The sequence below is a fragment of the Nanorana parkeri genome, unplaced genomic scaffold, assembly GCF_000935625.1.
Source record: "Nanorana parkeri isolate BGI_ZX_2015 unplaced genomic scaffold, ASM93562v1 scaffold445, whole genome shotgun sequence".
NCBI classification, from domain to species: domain Eukaryota; kingdom Metazoa; phylum Chordata; class Amphibia; order Anura; family Dicroglossidae; genus Nanorana; species Nanorana parkeri.
This window is the reverse complement of record NW_017306713.1, coordinates 1,167,052-1,186,522: the sequence shown is the minus strand read 5'-3', so window position 1 is coordinate 1,186,522 and position 19,471 is coordinate 1,167,052. Positions and strand designations below refer to the sequence as shown.

At 41.4% G+C, this 19,471-nt stretch overlaps 1 protein-coding gene across 1 annotated transcript in view; it reads left to right on the top strand.

The window, feature by feature from the left end:
• CDC40 (cell division cycle 40) overlaps positions 1–19,471 on the top strand; it is a 51,879-nt gene that overhangs the window by 12,628 nt on the left and 19,780 nt on the right. Inside the window, exons 2-4 of the mRNA XM_018560276.1 lie at positions 9,255–9,341; positions 12,128–12,257; positions 18,932–19,015. Coding sequence (XP_018415778.1) covers positions 9,255–9,341; positions 12,128–12,257; positions 18,932–19,015 — 301 coding nt within the window. The remainder of the gene's footprint in view (positions 1–9,254; positions 9,342–12,127; positions 12,258–18,931; positions 19,016–19,471) is intronic.

Here is a 19,471-nt window from a genome sequence, read left to right as displayed (position 1 = left end):
ACCCCCCCCCCATGGGGTCGCGACCCCCATGTTGAGAACCGCTGCTCTATCCCATAGTGTTATTACCTGTTGATTATCCACTTCATGTAACTTCTTAAAAAGTTTGTTAGAGTTGGGGTGTAATTCGTCACTCTGCTGCCTCTATAATAAGTAATGCCAGTAAGGGGTGTAAACCAAATAATGGCCACAATGACCGGTTCCTCAACCAAGACTCATTCTTGGCATATTAATAATATTAAAGGAGAATTATGAGGCGATTTTTCACTCAGCCTCATAATCTGAGCCGACCTGTGACAATGAAACTGTCACAGGTCGCTAAATACTTTCTTCTCGTCAGTTTTCACCAAGGAAACAGACGGGTTCAATGTACATGATAAAACACAAAATTTAACAAGAAATACATCTGATTGGTTGACGGAAACTGGGATACAACATAGGCTTAAACTACTAAATGCAAATAAAGCATTAGGACCTGATAATCTACACCCCAAGGTACTCAAAGAACTGAAGGAGATAACGAGACCACTGTTCCTCATTTTTAAGGAAGCCGTAATGCCTGGTAGAGTACCAAGCGACTGGAGAAGGGCTAATGTGGTGCCTATATTCAATAAAGGGTCAAAATGCCAACCAGGGAACTATAGACCAGTTAGTCTGACACGCATAGTGTGTAAACTGTTGGAGGGAATTATTATGGACTACTTAGTGGAATTCGTCCGGGACCATATTATAATAAGTGATGTGCAACACGAATTTAGGAAGGATCGTTCTTGCAAGACCAACCTGCTGACCTTTTACGAAGAGGTAAGTAGAGGTCTGGATGGGAGGAGGCCGGTGGACGTAGTACCGTATATACTCGAGTATAAGCCGTCCCGAATATAAGCCGAGGTACCTAATTTTACAAAAAAAAATGGGAAAAAGTATTGACCCGAATATAAGCCGAGGGTGGGAAATGAGGCAGCTACTGGTAGATACCAATAAAATTACATTATTTATATTTTTGAGCGTTTTGTAGAGCGTTCGTCGAGCGTAGAACGCGCTACAAAACGTTCAGGTGTGAACGAGGGCTTAATTGATGAGCTGTAAATGTTTTTATATTGTCACTTATTGACAGTTTTGGGTGTCATTCTACTCCCCGCCTGGAGCGGCTCCAGGCGGGGAGTAGAAGCTACAGATTGCGGCGGCCAGCATGGGTGGTGCAGGCGCTGTTGACCGCTATTATTTTACAAAGGACCTTTGGGGGGGACCGTTCTAATATAAGTTTTTGCGAACTTGAGCTTATTGCAGAGCAGTAAAAGCCACTAAAGTAAGGCTTACTGACATTGCCAGCTGCAAGCGGTTGTGTTCTGCCGTAAGCCTTGCGTCGGTGGCAGCAAAAGGGTTAAAGACCCTGCAAGTATAGAAAAATACATGCTGCGCTGACAGAAAATTCTTGTGGATGACACCACGGGCCTAATTGTGAGCTGACATTTCAAATCCTGGTGTCAGCTTTAGTTGTCTGTTGTTTAACTAGTAAGCAGGGCTGCATAACAATATAATGTTTGCAATAGGGAGTGATAATTGATCGGTGTGGCCATGTGATCTTACTGACAAGTGAAAATCTCTACTGACCCTTCTATTACCGGAGGGCATCCCTGAAGAAAAAAAGAGATTCTTATTCGTTTAATCCTTTTTTTTTTTTTTTTTTTTTCTTTTGTGACACTATCCTGTAAGATCACTGCACACCATTGCAACCATTATGTTGCTATACAGCTTCCAGGGTTGTGTAGTAAAGTTTTAACATTGATTGCACAGCGGCAAACATTTTCATGCAGATATGAAGAGGAAAACTAACAGAAAATGTAAGGGTTTCCGTTTTCATATACATCAACTGCACATGCCTGCTTCATGTTCACTTGGTGTACATTGCTGGCATATGGTTTTAAAAAAATACCTCTGCAAAGGTGGGCTTTAAAGAGGAACTTTACCCCTAAACATTAAAACAAAGGCACCTTTTAGAAATGCTTAGTAATGGCAATTTACAAACTGATATAGATAATTGCAGGTGTTTTATTCTTTACATAACTTTTTTCTTTTCCTCCCCATTCTTCTCCCAGTTGCCATTTTCGTATAGGGCAGATTAATCCATCTCCCTTTACTTCTTGGAATATGTGACAGACAGTTCTCAGGGGGAAAACCTGACTTTTCCCAGTGGGATGTTGCAGTTTACAGATGAGATTTCCCAGGAAAGCACTGTGTATGTACCCTTCCCAGAATGAATCTGTGAGGCCAGGGCAACATCTCTACTGCCTCGCTCAACCAGGAAGTAGTAAACCGTAATTGCAAGTGTAGGGATCTAGAATTTTTCCAAATTTCCCTCCTATATTTTGTGATCTATTAGTGTACATTAGTCAGCTTAGCTGTGCTGGTTTACATAGTTACATAGTATTTGAGGTTGAATAAAGACATTAGTCCATCAAGTCCAACCTATTAGGATCTCATTCTAGGAGTACCCGTACCCCTGTATATTACGGTCCCTTAAGAAATCGTCCAAAAGTTTCTTGAACAATTCCACATTCTTTGCTGAAATCACCGCCTGTGGCAGTGAGTTCCAGACCCTAACTGATCTTACTGTGAAGAACCCCCTTCGCCCCTTGTGCTGGAATTTTTTTTCCATCAATTTTAGGTGATGGTTTGTGTTCTCTAAGTGGGCAGTGATTTATTCTGTCACTTGCTGTTTTTGGTGTCCACCTGCAGGGTGTGCTAGAGATAACACTCCACCATAAGGCCTTATTCACACTAAGCGACATACCTTACAAGAGGATCCGCACGGCCGGGATAGCACGATGATAGCACGACCTTCATCGTCGGGCTGCATTAAGAAAAAGGAAATTTGCGCGACATCCGTGGGAAAAAAGTGTCCTGCTGGCGCGACCACGACGGGCGACATGGAGCTGTACACAAGACTGCTCCATTGAAAATAATTGGCCGGCGACTTTTTGCGATATCTCGTGGCAAAAATGGGCGGTATCGCGGCGGAAATCTCAGGATTTTCCGCTCAGTGTGAATGGGGCCTAACGATGTTTAATGTCTGACCAATCAGTGGATCTGGGAAGCATGCTGGGAGAGCTAATAAATATGTGAGGCATTTCCTGGCACAGTCTCTTTGCTCCAGGGTCTCCACCCTTAGAGGATGCATCTGTGATTCACCAATTTAGGCCCCAGACCTGAGTGCCTAGGGGTATAGGAAGCTGTAGGGATCTCCTATCCTGGGAGGTATATGTTACTGGCTGCTATGATGGAGTGCTACAGTACAGGCCCTGAGGAAGCACAGCTGTAGTTGTCCCCCACAGAGATGGTGAGTGACTGAGTCTGGAGAAGTAACACCGGAACCTTCTCATTGCTATCCTTCCTTGACGTTATGTCTGAGCATACAGTAGAACCTCAGTTGCATGGAGCCAAAGTTACATTTTATGTGTCCAGCCAGTAAAGGTCTGTGGGGAAAAAAGGATTCATAAGATAGAGCAGCATACAGAAGACTGAAGGATATTTTTGATATACTTAAAGGAGAACTATGGGTTTAAGGCTTTCCCCCATAGTTCTCATTAGGGTAACGGGAGGACACAAACTAGCGTCCTCCTGTCACCCTAGGCTCAGTATATATCTCAGTATACTGAGACGCCGCAGCTGAAGTGGATCCCGACAATTGTCGGGATCCGCCCAGCTGTGTGACTGACAGCTGGCTCTGCCTATCTAGAGGCAGAGCCAGCTGTACCCGCCCCCTCCCCCGTCCGTTTCGCCAGTCAGCGCTGGCGGATCGGAGGGGGGAATCCAGCCCCTCCCCTGTCACGGCAGAGAGCCGTGAGAGGTGAGCGAACGCCGGTATGTGTTCGCTCACCTCCCGATCTACTGAGCTGACCTGTGACAGTCTCGGCTAGAACTATGAGGTGAGGGAAAAGCACTCGCCTCATAGTTCTCCTTTTAAAAGAGTATCCTGTGCCCCCTTGCCCTTTTTTCCCTTTATTCTCCATGCACGTACAAAATAAAAGTACAGCTAATCCTCGCTTACCGACTTACCTGCTTTACGACCACTCGCACTTACGACCGTCCTCCGATCGACCTCAGACCTTTGCGCGTCAGTGCGACGTGTCGCCGGCGGGAAGTGATGTCCTCCGTCCTTCACTGCCGGCCGGTCCCAGTAAGTATTTCATTGCCCGATGTTCAGTACACTGTTCAGTACGGTACATCTGCAACACCATACAGTACTGTACTAATGCAGTACTGTATAGAGTTCCTCACTTAACAACCAATTCGTTTTAACGACCTGGTCGTTAAGTGAGGAATACTTGTACTTAAAATATATTCAGAGTGATTGGTGAGCATTACTCCTAGCAACTGCTGATTTAGAGTTGTGTGTGTGTAATATAAGACCTGCCTAGGGACTGGGTAATTCCCACCTGCGGGTCCCACTTGCAATGCACAAGGCCCAGCTGGGTGGACGACTGTCGCTTAAAGATATATTTAGTCCCGTACTCCCACTTAGCGGAGGCTCAGGATTTCCAAATTGCCAACAATTTGGCAGCGGTAGCTGATTGGTGAGTCATCTCACATGACGCCCTCTTCCCCGAAACATGGCTACATAAGTAAAAGCAAAACGTGTTTAATGAATGATTTCAGATCAGCATACAGAGCTGCATGCTGATTTTTTTTTAGTGAATATGGGGTAAAGGTCTGGTTTAATGTAAATATGTGAAAAAAATTAACCTTAAAAAAAAAAAAAATTGTTTCTACATATATAGGGGGTTCATGTTAAGAGGTACTTAAAATTAGGTGGCCACATCAGGTGCTAAACACTTGCTTTTATAAAGGGCTACACACAAAGCCCTTTATACATTGAAAAACACTGTTGTATGCCACTGGTGAAAGTTCCTTTTTTTTTTTTTTTCCTGTTTAGGATAAATGTCTTTAAAAGCTTTTCTGCAACTGGAAAAATGTTCTTGATAGAGCAGTGGAATTTTAATTTGTCACCTTGGAAACATGCTGCTAAGTTAAAAGCCGGTCTCCCACGCTCAGCAGTTAACAGCTTTTCACTTTTGTCGGGGGTGATAATTCATCGCTATGCAGTACATCTATTGTATACCTGACATTTGATGAATTTCAAGTCCTAGGGAGCACCTTTTTCTATTGTCCATTGGTAGGAAAATGGCAATGCTGAGCTGCAGAACAAACTGGTCAAGCTGTTTTATATCTCACTGTTGTGCTTTCACATTTAACCAGTACATTTCCTATAAAAAGAACTTCAGCTTAGATTTGTGTTTCGGGAATTTTATTGTAATAGCCTTCGTGTTCATAATGAGACATTCATTGCTGATCTCTGGGTACCACCAAAAAATATTCAAGTACCTAGGCAACAGTTTTAGAACAGCATTTATCAACCTGTTTTTCATTCATGGCACCTTTTTAAAAGTATGCAAAACCTCAAGGCACCCTGAATGTAAATGTAATAATACGAGGTGTCGCTCCTCCAAAATCCATAACAGATTCTTATTCGAGACATGGATTTTAAGGGTAGACCCCATGCAAAAACACTAAAAAACAACCCCCTTGAATATCAGGAGCCCACTGCACATAAAGCCTCCTTCACATAAGAGTTCCCTTTACATCAAAAGCCCACCCCCTTGCATCAGCAGCCCCCTTTTAAGCCAGGAACCTCAGTTCACTTCAGAAGCCTCCCTTCACATCAGAGTATTACCACCATACCAGGAGCTGCGGCAGCATGGTACAGGGCTGGAGGTGGAGCAGTCTGGATAAAGGCACATTTCCATCTGCTTCTAAATTTTTCCTACCTTCCCTGGATAAGCATAATTAATTTCCATGAATTCCTACCTACAGCATGGACTGGCATGACACTACAAAATTTTCGAGGCACTCCTGAGAAAGACAGAATCACAATATTCATATATTCACTTTACTATGAATGAAGAATGATCAGTCTCAAATGTGTTCATTGTGCTGGAATGTATTAAAGTGACATTAAACCCTCAGATTTTTTAACATAAACCAATACTGTAATGTGCGCCTTACTGTAATCCATGGTTGTTTCCCTTCTCTTTGCTGCTCTTCCTTTTAAATCCGTATCTCTTCTCATGCTGGGGGAGAACTTCCCTTTGCAGCTCAGTGCCTCTTCCTGTAGTGCTGGCTCAGGTTGCAAACGTACACCCAGACACCATGTATCCATTCCAGAGACAAGGCAGTCTGCTGCAAAACAGAAGTTCTGCCCAGCATGAGAACAGATACAGATTTAAAAGGAAGAGCAGCAAAGAGAAGGGAAACAACCATGGATTACAGTAAGGCACACATTACAGTATTGGTCTATGTTAAAAAATCTGAGGGTTTAATGTCACTGTCTATTTTCTAATGGGATATATTACCAAGATTTGCTATATGTACTCTAAAAAAACTGTTGTTGCGGTTTTCATTTTAAAAAAAGTTATTACTGAAACACCTTTTGAAAGGATAGTCATCTGTGTGACACTAAAGTCAAAATGTTCGAGTAAATGTAGTGGCCACTGGGAGCCCACTATTTGATATTAAAGTCAAGCTTTTTCAAAAGCTGAATAACTGACTTGCAATGGTTGCTGCTTCTTAATGTTGGTCCCCTGAGCACTGGCCCTGATATCCTGTTTTAGGGTGGCTCTTTTCCCTTGCAAGTTTCCTATGGAACCACCCTTGTGTGTGTGCTAATAAGCTGTGTGTGTCTCTCCACAAACACACAGGCACAGCAGGTCTAGTCACTCTCCTACCCCTTGCTCCCCTCTCTCCCTTTCACCAAGCTAGTAGATGGACATCTGCTGGAGATCTTGTACTCAACAGAAAGTTCAGCTGAGAGAGTTGTTCAGAAACATGATGACTATAAGTGCTCGGGGAAAGATTTAAAGATATACTTTGCTGGGCAATGTATATATTTTTTTGATCTGGATTCATCATGGAAAGAAAGTCTGATAGTTTAATACAAGTTTTAAGAGTCACCATCTAAAATGATATTTTTACATTTACAATAGCTGCAAGAAAACATTCTGATTTATTATAACCCCTTTCACTGAAAACCTTTTTATAAGTGTGCCGCTGATCTGTGTTCGATTTAATTGGGAATGCCACACCAGCGGACATCATGAGACCTTGACATATTGTTTCATATTGGAGCTATTCAAATCCGTAATCCATCATTGTTTTTGAGCTGGTTAACACAGTAAATACATGCTCCCTGGTTTAATGCAATTAAGTAGTATGAGCTTTTACTTTTTGTTTTCTTTTGAATCCTGGCTATAATAATACACTGAAGTCAAGTGGCTGTCTTTTCACTTGTAATTATCTGCCTCCAGTTAATTAGTCATTATCATCCACACTAAAGAAGCCTCTATTTCAGTTCTTTTATTTCTTTTTGGCACACTTGAGGTTTGGCTAATCGGTAAATATTTGCTGATTTAATATTCATTTAAGTAGTCTTTATACACAGAATAACCTTTCCCTAGTGTGTTTATAAGAACATTAGAAGTCACCGAGAAGATAATGTGCCACAAAAAAATGGGAAATGCTACCCATTTTATAAATTATCACTTAAGAAAACTAATACATATATGTAATAGAGGTGACTAGTTTCATTTGAGATAGGGATGCACCACATATCGGCCGCCGAAACATATTGGCCAAAAATGGCACTTTTGGCAAAATGCTGAAAGTGCCATTTTTTTGTCCCATTATAGCGGTGCGTCCGTACTTTCTCACTTCCCCTCTGGGCGCTGCTCTGTGTTCCAGCGGGGAGGAGAGAAACTGTCACAGTGGCGGTGCGGGAGGAGAGCGCTATGAGAGGCAGGCGTCTCTGCTCCCCGCACCGCTCGGCCTCCTTTCACAGATCAGATGAGAGCAGTGTGGGCGGAGACAGCCAGCGATGTCACAGGAGGCTGAGCTCTCCTCCCGCACCGCTCGCTCAGCCTCCTGTGACAGATGTCAGGATGGAGAGTAGGTACAAACACAGTGATTGCTGAGTCTTTGTAGATAATTGAGGACATAGTATGTTTCTGTGTCCCCAATTATGAATGAATGGGAAGTGATCTACATCACCTGTTCATTCATGATTGTGGAATTAGTAAACATACTCTGTGCACAAGTTATGAATGAACGGGAACACCTAGCATAAGAAATTGCTGCTCATTTATAACTGAGGCTGTAGAAAAAGAGATTGAGGACTTTGTCCTCAATCTCTTTTTCTATTTTAAAAGGGAAATATCAGTGGTCTGTTTAGACCCCTAATATTTCCCCGAAGCCCCTAAAAGTAAAGTAAAAAAAAAGAATATTTAATCAAAATAAATAAAATATAAGACAAATTAAATAAGACAATTTAAAGTTTTATAAATAAAAATAAAATATTTAGAAAAAGTTGAAATAAAAAATATTTTCAGTTTTTCGGCCTGACATTTTTTTTTCCCCATTTCGGTTTTGAAATTGTCATTTCGATGCACCTCTAATTTGAGATTGTTATAATTGCCAGTGAATTATGGAGACTTCCAGTGCTGACCTCCCCTTCCCTTCCAAAAATAAAAAATCCTTTGCTGTCATGCAAATGCAGTGGCTTTAGTACTTTAAATCTCTGGCTGCAGATGCAAAGGGCTTAAGATGGGCAAATGTAAGCACCACCACCCTATACCCAATGTCACTGCTACCTGTTCACAAACCTTTTTTTGTTTTTACCTTACCTGATTTCGCTGTCACATGTGCCTGGCTGAGCCTATTGATGGCATGAAGAGAGGTGATCTGGGCCCACTGCCAACTGGTTCTCTTGTTATAAGGACTCCACGGCTTAACGGCCAATAGAAAGTGTACTCGTTGCTGCCTGGGTGATGTGTATACTTTTCATTGGCTGTCTAATAAGTTATGGTAATCACTTTAAACTCTTTCCAGATTTGTTTGTTAATTTCTCTTTTTTTTTTTGTCTGTTTGTTTTTTGGCCATTTACTGGAAATGATAGGGAAGTATTTTTCTGAAGATATGTTAAGTTATCATTGCAATGTTTACCTTATGGTGACCCATGCCATTCCTCTTGCTATCCCATCTAACAGTACCTGTGCTCTATGGTTACATCAGTTAGCTTTGAGCAATGCTTGCTGTTATAAACTGATATATTTTAATAGATGTGTTGGAAACATGTATTTACAGGAACTATTTGCTGTTAGTATCACAATGTTGAATGAATATCTAAATATGTTGCTTATCTGTTGCAGGAAACAGTTGACGTCGGACTTCATCTTGACCCTCGTCTTAAGGAAATAAATTACAACCCTACCTATGACACCTTATTTGCACCTGAGGTAAGCTAGCACTTGCATTTGTTTCGTACATTTCAGAATCCATTCTGAATCTACAACCTGATATACACTGAGTGGCCAGATTATTATGACCACCCCATCAGTACTTCGTTGGGCCACGAGATGACTCCACGAGATTACTTTGTTGGGCCGCCTCGTGACTCCACGAGATGTTGAAAGGTGATGCGAGGAATCTGACACTGCACTGTTGCCCTTCTGTTGTCTTGTACCAGTCTTGCCACTCTGCGTTCTGCCCTAACATTGACTAGTCGCTGTCGGCCACAATTCGCACGTTCAGACTCAGATTTTCGGCTGGCAGTCCAGTCTTTAAACACTTAACAGCTGCTCTTGAACATTTAACGAATTCTGCTGTTTTGCTGATACTCGCTCCATGGCTCCGAGCGCCAACAATCATCCCACATTCATAGGCTGTTAAATCGCGTTGTTTACCCGTATCTTCAGAAAAAAATCACTTCTACTGTCGTGGTAAACAACCTGCTTCCCTATTTATTAGGGATGCACCGATACCGGTATTTTGGTACCGAGTACGAGTACCGATAATTTTTTTTCGGTACTCGCCGATACCAATTACAGAGTAACGGAAGTCCCATTCAGAAAGCCAGGTGGCGTGTAATGACTCGCCACCTGGCTTCCTGATTAACAAAAAAGTCCCCTCTTACCTTAGTATGTGCAGCCTGTCATCCCCTGGGGCCTCTCCAGCGAAAACGCAGCCTTTGTCCGGTACCCAGCTGGAGCCGTCTAGCCGGCCAATCAGGAAGCCAGGCGCCGTGTGATGACGCGACGCCCTGCTTTCTGATTGGCCGGCTAGACGGATCCGGAGATGACGAGGGAGCTTGAAGCCAGCTTCTAGGCCAATTAGAAAGCAGGGTGTCGCGTCATTAGACGTCGCCCGGCTTCCTGATTGGACTGCTCGGGCTGGGTACCAGACGAAGGCCGCATTCTCGCTGGAGAGGCCCCGGGGGATGACAGGCTACACATACTAAGGTAAGGTAACCTTACCTCACGAGGCCAGCTTTCCGGTCAATCGCGAAACTGGGCAGCGTGTAATGACGCGCTGCCCGGCTTCCTGATACCGGAAGTACTCGTGCTAGGCATCGGAGCATTTGGGCGAGTACGAGTACTTGCCCAAATACTCGGAATCGGCACCGATATCGATACTAGTATCGGTATCGGTGCATCCCTACTATTTATAATGGTCTGGCCCTCTAGCAACTTCATCGCCAAATTATAGCTAATTTGCCTACAAACGTCAGGTGGTCATAATAATCTGGCCACTCAGTGTATATATCTGTGCAGAGCTAAGCAAAATAGTTTGTGAATTTGTGTTTACCGAATACCATTGTAGCGAATACAGGGCAGCCACGGCCTGTTTTAAAACAATGCTAGGCTTTTGCAGGTCTGGAGGGGCTTGGAATTGGAAATGCCAGCTGTAATTCAAAGTCATGATCCAGGCTGAATCCCAAGAGCTTATTCAGCTCTTGGCCTTCTAGTCCTGAATCAGTGAAAGTGCACTGTTTCATAATGGTATGACAATGCTTAAACATTGTGGTTAAATTTGAAGTCGCGGTGATATCTCTCCTGATATTCTAAATATTTCTTGTAAGCTCTGGCTCTTACAAGGGGGCAGATGTGATAAAGAAACTGTCTTACCTCCCTTTGCAGTTGTATATCTTTTTATTATAGTGAACTTCAGCTTGATTTAAAGCAGTGATATATATATTTCTGTAGAGCTGCTTGTAATTTATGACAGGTTTCCTATAAGCTAAAAATGCTGTACCCTCCCACCCCCACTTTCTGACATCTTTTGCTTGGAATCTAATAAAGGTCCGTGGAAATATTTTATTATATCTTAAAGTGAAACTTTACCCATATCATTGAAATGACAACAAGTACACCATTAGAAATGTTTAGTAGTGACAATCTACAATCTAGTAGTAACGCATACCCATAGATAATTGCCGCCTTTTTTTTCTTTGCCTACCTTGTTTTTCTTTTCCTCCCCATTCTTCTCTGTGGCCATTTTCCTAAGGGCAGATTAATCCATCTCCATGTACTCCCTGGAACTCTGGCCCATGTGACCATGCATATCATCTAAAGGGAGGAAAATGCCTTGCTTTTTCATTAAATTCATTGAAAGTAAAAGCAAAATTAGTTTAACTAATGAATGTAAATGATTTAATATCCGCATATCATGCAGAGCTGCATGCTGATGTGATTTGTAGTGAAGGGGGTAAAGGTCCACTTTAAAAGAAACCTGAGACAAATATTTGGACTGACGCTGCTAACATCTTAAGAAAAGCTGGTTACAAAGTATGTCTGTCACGGTTCTCATTCATCCAGGTCATGGTATATCTGTAGAAAATAAGTCAAGGCAACTGGACTTGCTGTATTTTTCTCGAGAAAAATACAGCAAGTCCAGTTGCCTTGACTTACTTTGTAACCTCTGTAAAAAAAAATATGTGCAAAAACTTAAAGGACAACTTTACTTTTAAGTTTTTGCCGTGAAATAAAAGCACTACTTCCCTCAGCACCTGGAAGAGCACTGTTGTCTCTGTATATGACGCAGATTAATACAGTCATTTTCAGCTACCCCATTGGCTTTCTGATATCAGATATGGATACTTTAATTGAGCCAAGCTGGACCAATTTAAGTATCAAAGATTATTCCTGGAGTTCCACTTTAATACATTTTTACGCTGGGACACATAATTGTGATGCATTTTACAGTGAAAAGTATTCCAATTATCTCTCCTGTTATATAATTGCAGCTTGGACCCAACAATCCATTTAAAACCCAGCAGATGGCTGCTCCAAGGAACATGCTTTCAGGATACGCAGAACCAGCACACATTAATGACTTCATGTTCGAGCAGCAAAGAAGAACGTTTGCAACATATGGTAAGCAAAATGTGAAAGTATAAAACTTCCTTCAATCTTGGCAAAAGCACGACAGCAAAAGCAAACATCAAATTATTTTGTTTATGACTTGTTTATTTTGTGTTTGAACGTTTTGGACTTTGCATATTAACCTGATAAAAATGTGTTCTATAGGTATATATAGGTTGTAATAATGTGGTGTTTGTTTATTAATGCCATCATAACAAACTTCATTGATTGCGTGTTAACCATGTTTTTTAATTCTTCACAAAACAGGAGACAATTATAAAATGGGGGGTTGGGGGGAGGGGACCGGTAAGCGCAAAGAATATGCTAATATGCCACAAGATAATAGTTGTATTTGCATGCTGCCACCCACAAGCATTACATATTTTATTTTAACATTAACAGCAAGCTGCAGCTGGCAATTAGGATTAGCAACATTCAAAGGGAGTTCTAAAATGTAATCTGACTAGAATTATGGTTCCATGCTGAACCTGCTGTATGCAAAAATGGCTAATTCTGTATTTGTGTTCCAAAGACTCAAAAAGGAGCATGCAGTATTATTATAGCACTTGATTACCACTTTCCCAGTAGCTGTGTTTTCTAAAATACCGTAGTTTATCTTGGTCCATAATACAACAGCCTATTTATGATGAGGAAGGTAGCAACAGTGCAAAAGTACAGGTACCTGTGTTTAACTTCAAACTGATTCCTGTGTCCCTAGAGTCCCTTGGATCCTGAAGCTAAACCATACCTCCTGTGGTACAGCTGGTATATGCCAGTGCCTCTAGTGCAGCGGTTCTCAACCTGGGGGTCGCGACCCCGTCGAGGGTCGAATGATAATTTGCCAGGGGTCGCCGGGAGTCTCCCGCTATTAGATAGCAGCTCCCGGCCGCCTGGGAGAGAAATACTTTCTCCCGGAAAGGTTTAATCTGCTCGATCGAGCAGAGTAAACCCTTCCCTGCGATCATTTTTGTTTTTTCTGTTTTTTATTCTGACATCGGAGCCCCAGCTGCCGTAAGTCAGAAAAAAACATTGGAATGCATAGCTAGATTTCTATTGGCTATTTCACTTTGCAATAGCAAACTAGCTATTGCACCCGCCCACTGCTGCTGTCAATCAGCAGAGGGGGACCGGCAGTTCTCCATCAGGTTCCCATCCAGTGATTGACATCCAGTGATTGACAACAGCAGAGGGCGGGTGCAATAGCTAGTTTGCTTTTGGCTATTGCAAAGTGAAATAGCCAATAGGAATCTAGCTATGCATTCCAAAGGTGTTTTTTTTCCCTATTCTGACGTCGTACAGCACAATGGGGCTGCAACGGTTTAATAATCCAATATGTGCTCTACAGCAGAGCTTACAATCTACATATAAAAGTGGGTTGTAATTTAATAAAAATAAAAAAAGGTTTGAGTTTTCCTTTGAAAGAAATGTACTATTTATTTTAGAAAAAGAATTACTATTATTTGTATCTACTTATAAAATCTATATATAAAAATGGGTTGTATATAATAATTTTAAAAAAAAGTGAGTTTTCTTTTGAAATAAAATTACTATTACTATTTATTTTTTTTCAAAGAAAACTCAAACCTGTTTTTATTATTAATAATAACAACCCATTTTTATACGTAGATAATAAAAATAATAGTAATTTTTTTCAAAAATAATGGTAATTGTTTTCCAAAAGAAAACAAACCTTTTATTATCAATAATAAAAGCTGACACCCTCGGCTTGTGTTATATGATTTGCCAATTTAGCGGTTACAACAGTGGTTCTCAACCTGTAGGTCGCTGTGTGATTTCTGATGTGCTAGGTGAGAGTCGTCCTCAGCCCTCTCCTAGCGCAGCGTCAGTTCTCCCGCCAGATGTCGCTGCGGCAGCCGCGTCATCCCTAAATTTTATCATTGGGGGTCACCACAACTTGTTATGCATTAATGTGCACTGACACGCCATTTACACATGGCGTTTGCGTTTTCCATGCGGTAAACATTTGCAGCTCTAGTAATAGCCGCAAATGCACAAAATTCGCCCATAAAATTGCGCTTGGACTATTTTGCAGGACACCGCTTACTATACAAGCTGCGGTCTATGGGCATAGATGGAAGGGTGTGTACATGGATAGAGAACTGGCTAAAGGAACGGGTACATAGAGTATCAATAAATGGCGCCCTCTCAGACTGGGCTAGTTCACACACACACACACACACACACACACACACACACACACACACTAGGTTGGACTTGATGGACATATGTCTTTATTCAACCTCAAATACTACGTAACAACGTTTTTTGGACCGTACAGATGCCGCAATAGTCTGAACAATGCACATTGGAATGTATTGTTTGTTTAGCGTGTTTGCGCAGAAAACCGTTCGTGTGAATGGAGCCTTAATGGGCTGCCATGCAATAATGCAGGTGTGTCCGTGCAATGCTTAGGGGGACTGGGCTCTAAATGTAAAAGCCTAAAAATGAAGGGTGGGGGGGGGGAGCAAAGGAGGAGGAGTCAATAATAGCTGATTTAAATTTATTACAAGACTAAATGGGTACAACTTTTTTGTTAAAAAAATTATTTTTGTTGTGGTTGCTAGAATCGACCTTTTGTGTATCAAGGGTGTATTCTTTGATAAAAGAGCATATCCACATACAGTAGAATAATAATACTGTTACAATGTATTTATGTCCGAAGCCTGCTACACTGTCTACAGGTAGCATTTATGAGCTTCTGTGGGCGCTCCTGGACCTAGCAATATTCCAAAATCATGGAAGAAACTAATTTTTATGTATAATACAATTCCTTGCTTCTGAGTCATAGTCGTCTTTGTAGAATAATAATAAACCTGAAACTATTTGCATTGGAAATAACACAATTGCTGTGCTTCTTGTCAAGATAACTTCAGTCAACCTGTGATTATTTATTTTACTGAATTCTATTTACTTGTGTATCTTGTTTAAAAGGTAATGCTAGGAGGAAACAATTTGTATGCCCACTAGGGGGTGCTATCTCCCTAGGCCTTTGTGAAATGGTAACATTTATATGTGTGCAGATGCAGGTCTCCCTTTATGTTCAAATTTATTGTGAAGGTATACAGCTTCTCTGATCTGTGTAATATTGCTGGCAAGCAAAACTGAAAATGTAAAGCATCTATTACTTATTACCTCATTTCTATAGAGGATTGTTTTGCAGTACTAGCTGCACACGTTTAAAAAAAATAAAATAAATCTGATACTGTGCTATTTAACACCTTCATGACTGAGGCCTTTTTTTCATTTTTTTGCACCCATGTTATATTCCACATTTTAGGCCTGAAAATGACTTAAAACCCCCAAACATTATATATTTTCTGAATGCTAAGACCCTATAGAACAAAATGGTGGTAGTTGCAAATTTGTACGTTGCGCAATATTAGCGCAACTTCTTATTAAACCCCAACATTTAGTGAAAAATTTAAATGCCCCAAAACACAACAAAATACCAATTTTTTAAATTAAATATAAAAGATGAGGTTACAACGAGTAAAACGATACCTAACATGCCCAGGTTACAAATTGCGTGCATCCGTGAAACGGCGAAAAACTGCAGTACCACAAAAAGTCCATAGACGCTTTAAAAGCCCCCACAGGTCATCAATTTAGAGATACCCCAAAATACTGGCCCTAGAATTATTGCTCTCACTCCGGCGTGCGCGGCGATACCCAACATGTGTAGCGCGTTTGTCGTTTTCATACGTAGGCGCACCCGAATCGTGTTTATGTGGCGACGCGCATGCTCACGGGGGTGGGGGACTTTTACATTTTTTTTTAAATTATTATTAGATTTTTAAACAGACTCCTGGCGGCAACAGCCGCCGGGAGTCTGTTTAAACAGCCCCGATGCTGGCGACGTACACTGTACGTAGTCAGTCACGAAGGGGTTAATGTGAATATTTTTTTAAGATTTTTGATGGATTTATTTTTTGTTCTTCTGTCTGACTTCTGCTATTAAATGATAGAAACCGCTTTTAATTGGATCCCTTTTTAATGCCTGGGTGGGCTGATTGCTGGGGCATGTTCTATTTTGGATTGTCTTTGCTTCTTGCCCTGACCTTATTTATTTATAAATGAATATAGCTAATATATGACTACAATCTCACGTTTAGTTTACTCATTTGTATTGAGATTGTAGTCCATTACAGCAGTGAACTTTGAGCGGTGGCTACTTTACAATACACACAGGGACCATGGGGCACAAAAGTAGCCAACCTACAGGAAGGTCAGTTCAGCATGAATTCAGAGATGATTTGAGGATACACAGTCCAGTAATACACAAATATGATATGTTTATGTTAATAGTTAAGGTACTTGAATTCATTTTTAAGATTTAACTCCTGAGTTTAGTGTCACTTTAAGGCCTCATTCACATGGGCATTGAAGTAACGAAAGTGCAGAAATATGCATCAAATGTGCATCTTTGTAGATGCCTATTGGCGCATATATACGAGCACCTGGCCCATATGCGTTCAACTTTTTATTTTTAGCATTAGAAGCATTATATTCTATGTGCGTGTACATTCATATGCACTTACATAAAATACGCAAGATCTTTGGCCCTTTTCCATCTTTACACAATACAAAAACACAGCCCTATATGCATCTGTGTGTATGGGGCCATGTATTTGCATGTGCTGCGTACAGATGCGCACAGAATTACACAGCGCACATCTGTATGTTTTTTACGCCGTGTGAATGGTTCCCCAGCAGCACATACTCTACTTTTCTTCGCTCCTTCTCCTCTCCACCCAGCTGCTGGAGCATGGGAGTTTAAACATGGATGTGGGGTCTGGGAAGCACATGACTTCTTCAGATTGGCAGTGCTGGTGTTTGGTCACTGGTCCAATGCTGTTACATGAGGAAGGGAAAACTGTCAGTCTTGTAATGGCTCAGGGTGGAGCTTTTAAAGGGCTGTCATTCATTGGCGTCCGTGGCTAAAGGGGTCAATGGAAGAGCGAAATTACGGTAAGTATGTGTGGCTTTACATGGGCAAAGTCCATGTTAATTTTTAAATGGTAACTACTATTAAAACAGAATAGCTCTTTTTGTAAAACTGAGACCTTGCAAATATAACCACCTACTTTTTTTTATCCATCCAAAAGCCAGGCCATTGTAAACATTACTTTCCTTATTTAATCAGCCTGAACTCATCTGCATTGTGCACTGTCGTGCAATGAGCACAGCAGCATAGCTCAAAAATTGAACTGAGAAGAAGGAAGGCATCAGTGATCCCTGTAGATGTGCATTCTTCTTTTCACAATTAGAGTTTGGCATCAAGAACGGCAGATGGGCAGGCCATAACGAAACATCTGCAGAGGTTGCATGGAAACAAATTGTTCAGTGCAGACTGTAGAAAGCCTGAATAGAATCTAAAAATGTATACACCGGATATAGACCTGTTTAAAATACCCCTCAATGCACAAGAAAAGAAAGGTAAAAATAATAGCTTATGTTTGCAAAACTGCTTAGTGTTTCTGCATCCATTAAAGGACTAATGTGTTATTAAAGAACAGTTACCTTTTAGTAAAATAGAAGTGACTATTGCTAGCATTTTCTGACATCTCTTTTAAATATTACCAAAGTTTCCTTTTTAGGTCCATGCATATTTCAGCGGCTGCAGAATCTTTCTCCTTAGTATTTTTGTTGCTAGGGAACATTGAATTTCAGTAGTGCGGCAATTAACTATTATTATCATTATCGATTAGTTGGCCGATTTTTTTTATTTTTTCGATTAATCAGATAGAAAATGTATTTAATATTAATAGCTATTAGTTATTTAATGGAGATATAATATTAATTCTTTCTGCATAGCTCTCATCCCTGGCACATGTCACAGAAAGAACTTGTGCAGAAAGAAAAACATGACCAAGTAGACTTCTCTCCTGGACTCCTCACCAGACGCCTTTTCTGGGGGAATCCAATTGGCTGCACGTTTGAATTCACGTCCTGTTGTGCAGATTCATACGTGTGAGCCGAGATTTTTCATCTCGCCTAGCTGTGCACAGGAGAGGATTTGGCTAGACACACTACACGCAAAGCTCCATTCACCGCTGCTTTCCTTTGCTGCATGTGGCTCCATGTGCAGTGCGTCACAGGCTTTAGGGCCGGTTCACACCATCTCCAGTGCGTTCTGGCATAGTTAATGGCTCACATAGTGTAAGCCTCCTTGTGGTCTCGGGCGGGAGGGGACGTGCTGGTGCCATTCAAGTCAATGGCATCACAGACAAACCCCCACCCACAGTGCGATCGTCCACACCAGAGCGCATGGCACAGCAATGCCCTCATTTTGGTCCGGTGCGATCGCAAAAAGTAGTGAATGACCCCCTCCCACCCCAGAACACAAGGAGATGAGGCTTCCACTATGCCATCCAGTGCGTTTGGCAGCACACACGGTACACATACAGCACATAATACGTATAAAACGCTCAGAAAATGTGCTCTATTTCTACCATGTATGCGTGCCTCGAAACATAGGAAGCCGCTCTTTCCATACACAGAGGAGATGGACCATTGCTCCCACAGACAGTGCAATGGCCAAGGCCCTCAGAGCTTCTTCTTTTAAACTTGGCAATAAAAAACGCTAGCTCTTTGACTATTTGCTGCCGTTAGTGCTAGAGGTGTGCTGCTTTATTAAAGCCCTAACACATTGTTTACTTCTCTAGGTTATGCCCTGGATCCATCTTTGGATATTCAGGATACAACCACCAAATACATTGGTTCTGTGGATGAGGCTGAGAAAAACCAAGGTAAGAGCTTATCTAAGTTAGAAAGGTATGTTAGATGCGTGCAGTGCTTCTCTTAATGTGTCCTTTCCCAACACAGCCTAAATATACCACTGTGTATTCTGCATGGTTATGTAACTCGCTAACGCCTTATCTTCAAGTTAGGCGTATGAATAGATCAGAAGGTATTTGGCAATGTAAAAGAACTTTTCATTTTGCAAAAATAGATCGCTAGGAAGCAGAATGTTAGCTTAGGCGGCTTTTCTTCCTCACATTTCATTCCATGCCATTTGGTAATAAGACCAGACAAAAAAAATGTAGCTAGAGCATGGGAATCGCTGAAGACACTGGAGAAAAACTATAATATGCACAGAAAAGAAATTTGTTGCAAGATGAAACCGAATCCTTTCGATGGGTATAGTATGCAGATTTTATCGCCATCTGTGGTCAACCCATTTTGTACCCTATTACTGGAATCTG